This window comes from Apteryx rowi, unplaced genomic scaffold, assembly GCF_003343035.1.
Source record: "Apteryx rowi isolate R43461 unplaced genomic scaffold, aptRow1 scaffold_824, whole genome shotgun sequence".
Taxonomy (NCBI): domain Eukaryota; kingdom Metazoa; phylum Chordata; class Aves; order Apterygiformes; family Apterygidae; genus Apteryx; species Apteryx rowi.
In genome coordinates this window covers 243,595-255,256 of record NW_020451121.1, presented here as the reverse complement: position 1 = coordinate 255,256, position 11,662 = coordinate 243,595, and the positions used below count along the sequence as shown (strand labels likewise).

The window sequence follows — 11,662 nt, the reverse complement described above, 5'->3', positions numbered from 1 at the left end:
CCTTTTCTCCCCACTTGTGAAAGAGTTCTGCCTTCTTAAAAGAACAAGTGGTTCCCAAATAATCTCTCATTTTCAAAAGTATACTCTGAGTTCTCAGCAATGCTTCTTCTTCATGTCTGAAGCTAGAACTAAAACCTGCCTGTGTTTTAATGTTTTAGGAAATCTGTGGGAAAAGATATTAACCCTTGTGTATTTGACAAGGTGCATAATCTGAAGAGAAGAATCTGCAAGAACTGGTAATTGTTACAGCCAGAAAAAAATTACTTGAAGACCCAGTCTTCTGAAAATGTTATATTTAAATATACAAATAACTACATTTTCAAAGGCTTTTTTACTGTGGTAAGGCTCATGTAGCCTGACATCTCCTCTATTTAAGTGCAAGCCTAATCTTGAAAAAAGAAAGCGAATGGAAACTTTGCATTATCCAGTACCCTTTTATGCAGAAACCAGAAAGACTTGTTTAATGAGTAAGCTATTAAACTTGTCAGAATTAGTAGAAAGTGATCCTTACTGTCTTTTTTCATGCTTAAATTAGTTCTCACAGCAGCAGGTCAAAATTTCAGTTAGCTGTGTACAGCAGTGAACACCACAAAAATGTTAGAAACCAGCTCTAGTAAATATAAATTTGTTAAGGACTGTTAAGGACTTGCAGTAAATTATTTTCTACTGTCAGCAAAATACCTAATATAATTGCTTGTCTGATCATGAAATATACTCTGTTATCATTCATTCAGTACAGACAGATTGATTTCTAGTTTAAAATAGCCATGTTACATTTTCAAAATAAAATTTTTATGCCTTCTCTTATTTTGCCCTTTAAGGTCTTCTAAAGGAAGGTCTGTTTAAATATTCCTAAAGACAGTCTTTTTTTATTAAAACCCTTTTAAAATGGTCAGGAGGTCTAAAAAAACACCTGCAGTGGTTACTGATACTGTGATGAGACTCGTATGATCCTTGTATCTGTCAGTTGCCTGAGTTCTTAGATGGGAATTTTTGGAAGGTAAAGATTGTTTTCASTCTGCATTTGTACATCACTAACACACTGGGCTTGGGCTTCTAAGTGCTGTAGTAATGTCATCAATAATTTTATCTTTTTGTCCATGTAGCTTTTGTAAAATAAAGTTGTTTCTTTAAAAACATAAAAGAAGCAAGTCTACTGCCATAAATATTAATAATATATTTCATAAACTGATGCAAAAATGAATGGTTTTTCCAGCTGCACACTCTAGGACAAATTTAGTCTTTGAGAATTCAAGTATATTAGTGTGTCTGTCTTAGTGATGCACATTTTTATTTTACTGTTTTAAGACTGTACCTTGTAACTACAGACACAAGTCACTATTGAGTAAGCTAGTTGCAAGTAGGCAGTGTTTTCATTATTATATACCCTATGTGTAATATGGTGAAGTTGTTTCTGTGCTATTAGAATCATAAATACTGTCCTTTTTTTACCATTTTGACATTATTCTGGTCCACATTGCAATGAAAATGTTAAACCTTTAAAAGCATTTTGATTAAAAAAAAAAAAAAACGCAACCAAAGCTGTTGCCTTAGAAAATGTTGGCTGTTTCTGTATGTTAGCAGCTGATTTCTTTGCAAAGTAATCCTGAAGGGAAATGATTATCTTAAGTTCTGTGGCTTCCAAGGTTTTAAGCTAGTATTGACTTCATTAATAATCTTAACATCTTATGAACAAAAGAACTTTTTTTAAAAAAAAAAAAGTATTTGATTTCTTCAGAACCTAAAAAGAGAGAGTATTTCACAAAATTTTCTCTTTGACAATGTCACATGTAATTAGTAAGGCAATAAAATATTGAAGAGGGAACTGTAAGATTATAAGCCTTAAGGTAACAGTTTAACCTCCATAGGAATAAACTTTCTGCCTCAAATCTTACAAAATCCGTAGTTTGGGAAGAGCTTTTCAAATCTAGCTGCATGGCAGGAAAAAAAAAATAGGTTAGTGAGCAATACTGCGTCACTTGATCTTCAGTTGTAAGCACATCTGTGCTGAAACGTGTTATCTCAGCTTCACACAAAGCTATATGGCATGGGCTGTTTCAGTCCGAATTACTTGGACAAGAGCCACTTCCATTTGCTCACATGGGAAATGCAGTTGCAGCGTGTTCTTTGTGTGTTGGGGCTCAGCGTGCTCTGCACAAACATGACTTTCTTAGAGCTCATGCGATTTGCTTCTGTTCTCATGCACGAAGTAAAATTACATATATACGTATTTATGTAAATATATATATATGAATATAAATGCTAGGAAATAAAGGAAATGTTAGTGCTAGGAAAATCACTATATTAAAGCTATATGATGTTTGAGTCCACAAGGTAAATGCATCTGAATACTGAAAAATAGCAATGACAGTCACTCCTTATGAAACATCGCTGTCCCTCAGTAATTAGGCATACTTAAATTCATTGGCTAACTCAGGGAACTTGAAATCTAAGAATTCAGATAAATGGATTTCCTTTGTTAGTTAATAGAAAATACAAACTATGTTAGTCAAACAATTGCGTAGTTACCTGTTGTGACAGTGGACGTTGAAAATTCCCTGCAGGAGGATGCACACGCCAGAGGTTTTTATACAAGCATGCACCTGGAAGGAATAATTCTCTGCTCCAGCCAGTAGGATTGCAGTCTATTTAGAGTAGCATTACCAGGCAGCACTCTAAGAACTTACTGTGTTACRCTAAACTCTTTCACATTTGCAATACGGAAAGAAACTGCTCTTAGACTTCAAAGTCCCAAGTGTACCAACCTCAGAAATAAAATCTCAGATTCTTTTAAGTGCTCGTTCCATTTTTGGAAGATTAGCTGTTCCCTGTCTTCATATTACTATCTGCAGTCCTGACCCAAATGAGCTACTTAACGTGGGCAAATTAGCACATAAACAACGTGTGTGGCCACTTGGCAGTAGCCCAAACTCGGAGGAAAGTTCATGGGGCCCTGAAGAGCCTCCTGCCAGGGAAAGGTCAGGTCTTGCTCGCCCCTCTGATCTTTTGGTTGGGGAGGCTCTGGTACCTCCCCAGCAGTGAGTCACGAAGAATACGGGGAACTGCCAGGGCTTGAGGAAATAACAGCTTTCTCATGATCTGGAGTGCAGGCCGCACCTGTAGGAGCTACGTTATTATCTACTAAAGGAGGCAGTATAAACATGATGATCATGGTTCCATATGAAAATCCGATTACTTACTCATTTTAAAGCACTAGCGGATATTGCAGAAACTGGAGATAAAACACAATGCAGATACTTCATGCATTTTAAGAAATTGAGAATTATTCGTATTAACCACTTTGCTGCCCTTCTATCCTCTCCTTTTTCTTCTTGGAAAAGATTTTTTAGAAAGAAATTCAAGTAGTTAGTAGAAAATTTTAAAGAGGACTTTGAAAGTCTTAAAGTTTAGATCCCCCTTACTAATTAATGAGCAACTGAAGTTGATAGCTGACAGTTGACAACTGACAGTAGAAATAGGAGGGAGTAAACAGTAAATTTTAACTCTGTTCATTAGCATTTGTATCTTTGGATGCACAACATTTAAACCTTGGTAATATCTCTTCCAGAATGATAAAGAAAAAATAAGCCTTTTCCTCCTCTCCTTACTGCTATGTATTTCACACATTAGCCACTGGGTGTCTCTAGTAGTCATACCAAGTATATGAGACATTTGGATTCTCATTCAAACGTGCACCAGTTTCTTCTTTCTCCAAAATTTAATATTTAAAAGACCATTTTTTGATACTTGGGACCAAATATTAAAATATTATTATATTAAGTTCGTGTCTTAAATACTGCTTGTGCTCCTTAAGCTTTTCACAGACCTATCTGATTTCACAAGCGGTCAAAACGAGCAGTTCCTGAGCTAGGTCAGTGGCTGTTATTAGACAGAACAGGGTAGATATGTTGCCATATGAATGATTGTTATAGCGCTCTTTTTTTTTTTTTTTTTTTTTTTTTTTGGCATGATCTTTTCAGTAGTCATGTTCCAGACTCTCACATTTTTTGGATTTGTCATTGGGAATGAATGTAGCTCAGACTGGTACTATTGTTAAAGTTCTGTCTGAGCTTTGGCAATGTCATTGATGCTGAACATAAATTACTTATTTTTTAAATCAAAGCAAAGGAACTGACTTACACAACATATACCATGTGGAGTAAGTAATAAAAAGGATAGCAATTGCAGGAACTATGTTGCACCTTATTTGTAAATAATTTAGATACAGCTTCTTTTCTTGTTTATAAAATATAAAGGAAGCAACACTGATGTTCTGAAATATAGTTGTTGTTAAAATATATTCACTATATAACTTCCATAAATGCTTTTTGTGCTGCAGTCCATCCTCAAGCATTTCTTGGTTAACACTGAAAATGAGTATTGGCTGGATGCATAGCTCTATGGAATTAAAATTTTCTCCAGGCTTCTGTGAATAGACAGGCTGGAGGAAGCACAGCACTTCAGTTCTAGGTGTAAAAGGGCTGTTTACAGTTATTAACTCAACATTCAGTTCCACAAATGTTCAAATTATTTGGTCAGCTTTTCCGTTTCTGTAAACATTCGAGTGAATTTTTCTAGCTGGACCATTTGTGGAAAACAAAAATGCAACAGGCTGCTGAATATGACAAAGTAAATCTACCTATTCTTCAAATATTTTTAGAATGTATTTATTTTTACTATGTGTTATGTGGCTTTTTTTTTTTTTTGAATTTTGGTTATATGAAACCTAGTTGGTATTTTTTTTTTCTTTTCCATTTTAGTGCTATCAAACTACCAGGAAAGCAGAGAGGAGTATTCTTCCCAGCTCTGCCTCTCACCAAGCTCAGCAGTAGTATCTTCCTCAGAATATAGGCAGATTAGAACTATATTTAATTATACTATATTATAGGTTAAAATTGATGTAAATTTAAAACAAAAGTACCTCTATTGTTTAACTTGTTACTGTTTACATAAAATGGAAGCAAGATGTAAAATCCCTAAGACCTTAGAAGGTTATGAAGAATAAGTATGAAAATATTAGTAAGGCCTTCTCTGAGCACATAAGAAGCCTGCCAGATTTGTGCCAAAAGAGGACAAAGTTACAGCAAACAAAGGAATTTCTCACCTCACAATGTTCATATGTCTGAATGTTATTATAGGGACAAATCACATCAACTGTCTCAAACTGAAATGATAGTAGAAGATTTTGGAACAATAAAATGAAGCGTCACAAGTCACCAGGACCACTGATGGTAATTACCCGCTACTAACCAGGGTATGGTACCCACCGTTTAAAGCAGCCTCTATACCAGAGCACAGGAAATTGTATGCATTTCTTTCTGTATAAATTGTATAAATTGCATATTTTTAAAGGGCTGCTGGAGGGCTCTAGGGAGCAATGGGCCAGTAAGTCTGACATCTGTGCTAGGCAAACTGATAGGAACAATAGTGTTGGTGTTAGCTGATAAATATGGCGCAGTGTGGAAAAGGAAGAAGAATGTTTCAAATCTTTAAAAGTGTCAACAAACATGTAGATCAGAGTCCTCCAGTTAATATAACGTACCTGATTTTTACAAGCTTTTAATAAGGTCACTCACTAAAGATTCTTAAAGAAACTATGCTTTGCTGGGATAGGAAAGGAAGTTATCTTTTGTTTTAATAACCAGTTAAAAGCAAAAAGAAGGGCAGTGGTCAGGTTTGCAATGTAATTAAGTCCCGTAGGGAGCTGTGCTATCAAGCATATTCCTAAAAGATATGGCAAGTGCAGAAAATAGTGTGGTGCCAATAATGTATAATTATTCAGGACAGTGAAAAAGAAACTAAGCTGGAGAATTCCAAAAGGATCCTGACGCTATATGACAGGTAATAAAATGATAAATGAAATTCAGTGTTGACGAGTATTATGTAATATAGAGGGACTGGCTCTAACTTAAGTGCCATCACTTTCCTAAGTGATGACTAAGGGCACTAGAGACAACTATATAAAAATATCTTTCCAAAGCACATCRGAAATCAAAAAGGTAAAGGGAATATTGGGTTTTATAAGGAAAGAATAAAACAGGAACATTGTTATATCACTGTAGGAGTTCAAAGTGTGTCTCTTGCTTGCAGTGTGTGACTCAAGAAGTCTTTGAGTCAAACATTCAGGGTCTCAGACCTTCTGCAGGATTTGCTGGTCCTGTTTGGTGGCCCGTTGAATGACTGAAGAGGAGATGATGGACTCCCAGGTCTAGAATAGATTCTGTTCTTTATTGCTGTAGGGATCTGTTGAACTTTTCTGGATGTAGAAAGCATGTTTGCATTCTCCAGATTGCAGGACTTCTTTGCTGCCATCAGCAGCCAGCTAAATGTTTTGAACATGGTGTTGACAGGGCTTGTGCTGTTTGTTGAAGTTAAACAACTGTAAGGTGAAAATTGTGCTAGGTTAGCATCTTCAGTGTTGCTTTTCCATTCCTACAGCTATGGGATGAATCTCCAGCTTACAGTCACCAATGCTTAAAGATAAATACTGCTGGCCTTCCTAATCAGTGTCAGCCAAAGGTGCAGAGCAACACAGAATGTGACCCCCAGACCAAGCCCATTGTTTTTAAAGTGAAAAAGTTTTATCCTTGGTACAGGCCTTCTTTCAGTCAGCTGGCTGAGATGAGTGGCTTCCTTATTGGGGATGGGTGGATATGGCTTATATAAAGGCTCTCAATACATTTCTTTTGATTGCAGTAGAGTTCTGAAGAAATACAATTTCAAGTGTTTGTCTGAATTCTTGACCCTGATATCGAAGGCCCTAGGCCCTGTTACCAGTCCTGCCACCTTCCATCTCCCATGATTTGTTGGATACCTAAAATACAGCACTCAGAAATCAACTGCTTTGGGAACTTGCTTTTGTGTGGATTGGCCAGTTTTTCCAATGGTATCTTACATAAATAACCATATGATCTGCCTAATCTCCATATAAAAATGCTCATCTTATTGGGAGAGCAGAAGTGTTTGCAATTATACAGCAGGATCCCAAAAAAGGGCTGTTTTATAAAAAGTTTTGTTTTTGTTTTTCCTGTTTCATAGCATTGCCAAACATACTCATAGGCTAACTCATCAAAGACAAATCTATAACCCAGAGAAAATATCTGCTCATATTTATTTCCTTAAAAATTTCTCCTATCATCTGTGTGTCTATGAAATGCAGATTGCTGTCCAAAACAACAGGACAAAAAGTTGTTTCCTTTTCATATTTTTAATTGATTTAATATTGCATTTTAATTTAATTAGGCCTAACCTTATTTGTGCAGAAAATGAATGATACCTCAAAGAAGAGAGTAAAGCAGAGTATTGTCAGGTAAGTAATTCTTTCAAATTTTGTTACCATATAGGGGATCTTCATATTCTCTAGAGCTAGAAAGAATGAAGAAAGCAGCCCAACGAATCTTCCAGCCTTTTACAGTGAGGGGAGGAGCACCAGGCTGCCCCTGCGTGTTGGCTCCTGACTGCCGTTAGCCACATGTTCAATGCCTCTACCACCTTTCATTGGAAGAGAAAGTGCTGTAGCTCACTAACAAAACTGTTGGGGAAATCAGCGCTAGATCACTTAGGCTCACTGCAAGAACCAGTATGTTGGGCAACGTGACTAAATTGGCTGTCTCTTTCCRTATTCTTCTAACCCTCCTCTGCTGCTCTTCATTAGGCTGAAGAGCCTTGTTCCTAGATGTGTTTTGTACCTTCTGCGTCGGTCTGTGTGATCTCTTCGCTGTTACACAAGCATTCTTCTGCGTCAAAGGAAGAGCAAGAGAGGGAGCAGAGTCAAAATTTGGCCGTGGGTGGTCTGAGTACAACCTGCATTCACTTGCCTTTAAGTGGCAAGCCCCCAAGTGTGACTTAAACAAGCACTCTAATACCAGAAGCACCAGAGTTTCACTTTCTAGTAATTTCCTTGTCCTAGAGGTTTTCATCCAGCTTCTACATGCTTCTTGTCGTCTTGTCTTGTCTTCTATTGCCTCCTTTGCATGCAGGTTGTTCCATCCTGAACTCCTTTATGTTCACATATGCAGCTGCTTTAGTTCAAAACTGGAGTGCAAATGGGAGGTGTGAGAGGACAGTATGTGAGCGCAGGGCCAGGCGAGTGTGCGGAGTCCCCAGGTGAGTTTGCACAGAGAGAACATGGAGGTCTGATTTCAGCTGTGGTCATAAATTCATTGCACTGATTTAAGACGTTGACATCTACTGCCAGTATTGCCCCTTTGCTTGCTCTTAACACTTAGCTCTTCTGTTTCAAGGCAAAGTAGTTTGTATTAACCCATCTGATTTGGCACTGAAATAGAGTAGGAGTGCTCACAGTCCCTTGCATATGGCTTTGCTGCAGTGGGAATGGTCGCTGGCAGAGGGAAGTTAACGAAGAGACCTCGTAAACTGTTCTCAGTCACTTCTCCTGAGAGCATTGCCCAGCTTTAGAGCTCACTTTAGGCGTAAGCGAATGATACAAATATCGGCACCAGTGAGAGGTTCCCCTGCACCAGCCTGTAGCTGCTGGGCATTGGTCTCTGTTGAAAGTTATTATGCTCTCCTATCTCAACCACTCCTGCAGTTGCCTCCTAATCCATTTTTATCAAAATGAACTAGACTTCTTAAATAGCAAAGACCTATTATGTAAACTAATTACAGATCATTTTGATTCAACACACTTGCATGAGGAGATCGGTCAAAACAGTAAAACTGCAGTGGGGAGGCAGTGAAGGCACCAGGGAGAGGCAACAGGGAGGCACAACATCTCCTGGCCCAGCTGCACATGGGAAAGAACATCTAGTCAGAGCCTCTGGCTGCCTGAAGCCACTGGTGAACCAGATCCTTTATTCTTGTGTTCGCAGAATTGATAGCAGAGAAAATAAACACACCTGTAGATTTTTTTTTTTAATATTTTTTTTGCAGCTGATGAGCTCCTATTTTATTATAAAGCCATGCACTCCTGTTGCTCTTGGCAATGAGTTACAGTGATGTCTCCAAATCTTGTACAGTGAATTTTTCAAAATCTGTAGGCATCTGCCTTCAAGGGACTGTTTAGTTTGAATTGCCTTGTTATTCTTAGTCCTTTCTGCTGCCTCCTCCGTGTTTGGGTGGCACTCTTTTTATAGTGGTAGCTTTTTTCCTTTAGCGCCACCTCTTTCGCATCTATTTATTCTCCCTAAGCCCAGCCTGTTTGGAGATCCATGGCTCCCTGGGGAAAGAACTCGTTAAAGTTGAACCTTCTATTTAGATCTGAACTCTCTCAGGCTTGGGAAGAATTTTAACTCTTCACTAAGGAGCTCTGTACCCTGCCATAGGATATTGTCTTACCTTTCAGTTTCCCTATGCTATTTCTCAGCTGGTTGCTCAGAGGAGGACTCGGTGCCATCTGCTATTTTTTCCTTATGGCAAGGAAAGAGATCTTGAACTAATTCCATGGAGCTTTTTATGGAGCAAAGACTGTGATGGTCTTAATTTACTGAACTGGAAGTTTTACAGCGGGGCTACCTTGACTTTTTCTTTGTAGGACTGGTTATTATATGCATAAATGAAGAACTAAAACTGGCCGTGTTTTAAGATGGACACACCATTCACAATGTTAGATACTTCACTGATTATAGTTAACACACTATAGTTAACATCACAGGGATGAAACTGGGAGGGCTTTTTAACAGCCTTTTTTATGGGACACTTAGTCATCCTCTGTTGTAATAATATTTGCCTAGGATTAAACTCTGCAAGTTCTTATTCAGGCAGAGCTGCTGAAGTCACAGAGAAATTTGTTGTGGTAAGAAATGACTAAATGGCTGAGTAACAAGCATGCAAGGTCTGGTTAACAATATGCATGCAAAATGTCTTCCTTGCAACTCCTTCACTTGTGAAAAACCTAGCATTTCTTTAGAAGGAAGATAAAAAGTGAATTTTAAGTAATTTCAGAAGAACAACTAATGAGCAGCTCAAGCAACATTGCAATTAAGCAATTAGTTTTTGCAACAGGAGTTAGGTATTTGGAAATTAGACTCTGCAGATTATTATTAGAAGCAACCTGACACTATTAAAAAGCATCAGATGGAAGATGGAAGTCACTATTGACTTGGCAGACACCTTAAAGTAATGTTTTTTTTAACAAACCTGACCTTGGTAGAGCTTGAACTGTACAAATTCAAAGGGCAATAAAATGTCTCACTCTCTTGTGTATGCAATTCTATAGCAGTTCTGTGCCTGGATTAGTCTAGCCTGATGATATTAGTGAAACCAAAGTGAAAATTTTTGTCCTGAGTGGCAACAAATTTAAGATATCCTATTATGCTTTTTTGCATTTGTATAGTGCATTTTGGTACAAAAGGGATAGCTTGAAGCATTCAGTTTCACATGGACTTCCTCAGTGTACAAGAAATATAACGAACATGTGTGTGCAATATGTTTTAAAGTCAAAAGGAAACTGCTGAGAGCACCTTGTCAGCGCTTCCCTTACTGCTTCAGTCATTATGTTGTTCTGTACCACAGGAAGAAACTTGCAGCATCAGCAGCTCTGTCCAAGTAAGAATTGCAGAATTTAATCCTGAGTCGATATTAACATTTGTTTTAGAAAACCTATTAACCTCCCAGATCTATCATCATTTCTTTGTAACTGCTGTCCAGACCTATAAATGGGTTGTAAATTCAGTGCTGATTTGCACGTTGTATCTTGCTGTGCATCTGTTTCACAGGCTTAGCTCTACTGGCTGTCTCTTAAGTAGGAACAGGATGTTGACTTAGCTCTACGAAAGCCTAAAAAGATTAAAATTTGGTATTTAACAAACATCTATCTTTTTCTGTCAATCAGAAATCATAGTCAAGCCCTTCCTAGCTCACTAGAAAGGGGGCTGCTGGCAAATTACCTTTCCTAATTTCTTTAGGACTGCAGAAATAGTTCCTGTTTTGGTCTACAGAAGTACAAATTGAGTTTTATTGGCTTTGGGGGATATAAACTAAAGTTTGGCTGTTTGAAGGGAAGGGAGTAAAGAGACTTCGGGCACTTGTTATCAGAAGGACACTTGAATCTTACTGTATTTACTGAGCTTCACCCATCATATCAATGTGTTTTGCAGAGGTGAGAAGAAAAAAGTCCCAGGAGCATGGCTTCAGGGATTTAGATGATCTTGGCAACCTTTTCTTGTCATGTTACTTCTGCAGTAAYGCAGCATGTGTATGATATGTTAGGAATGGCCCAGAGAAAGCAGAATTACGTTATCTGGAAAGTACCACTAATACTTAAAGCTATGAAAGCTTTGTCTGGCAGCTTTTGTAAGGTTATTTGGAAAAAGTATTTTGGGATGACTATTACTGCAAAGCTAAAAGTGTTCCCCACAAGCACCACCCAAAAGAAAATGGATTGTTTCATGAATTTTAAGTGAGTTTTAGGCCCAAAAAATGTTCTGTTTGCACGCTCCCCTCTGAGGATGGAGCAGTCCCAAACTGAATATTGGTGGCTCAGTTCTAATGACATGGAATCCATTGCTTTCTGCAGATGGCAAGATCTTCAGAGATCACTTTCCATTCACAGTGTTCACATACTGGTTCAGTGATTAGGTGAGTTTTGCTTAGAGAGGTCACAGAAAACTTTAAGGAAAAGCAAAGCAAAAATACATGTAAGTGATGTTTTAGCTATGCACACTGATTGATGACTCATAACCATTCAGTGTGTTTGAATCCC

At 37.8% G+C, this 11,662-nt stretch overlaps 1 protein-coding gene across 1 annotated transcript in view; it reads right to left on the bottom strand.

Annotated features, from left to right (window-relative positions):
* The window catches only part of LOC112977361 (protein-lysine methyltransferase METTL21C-like), a 22,774-nt gene that overhangs the window by 6,866 nt on the left and 4,246 nt on the right, over positions 1–11,662 (bottom strand). The window contains exon 2 of the mRNA XM_026089644.1: positions 2,530–2,645. Coding sequence (XP_025945429.1) covers positions 2,530–2,645 — 116 coding nt within the window. The remainder of the gene's footprint in view (positions 1–2,529; positions 2,646–11,662) is intronic.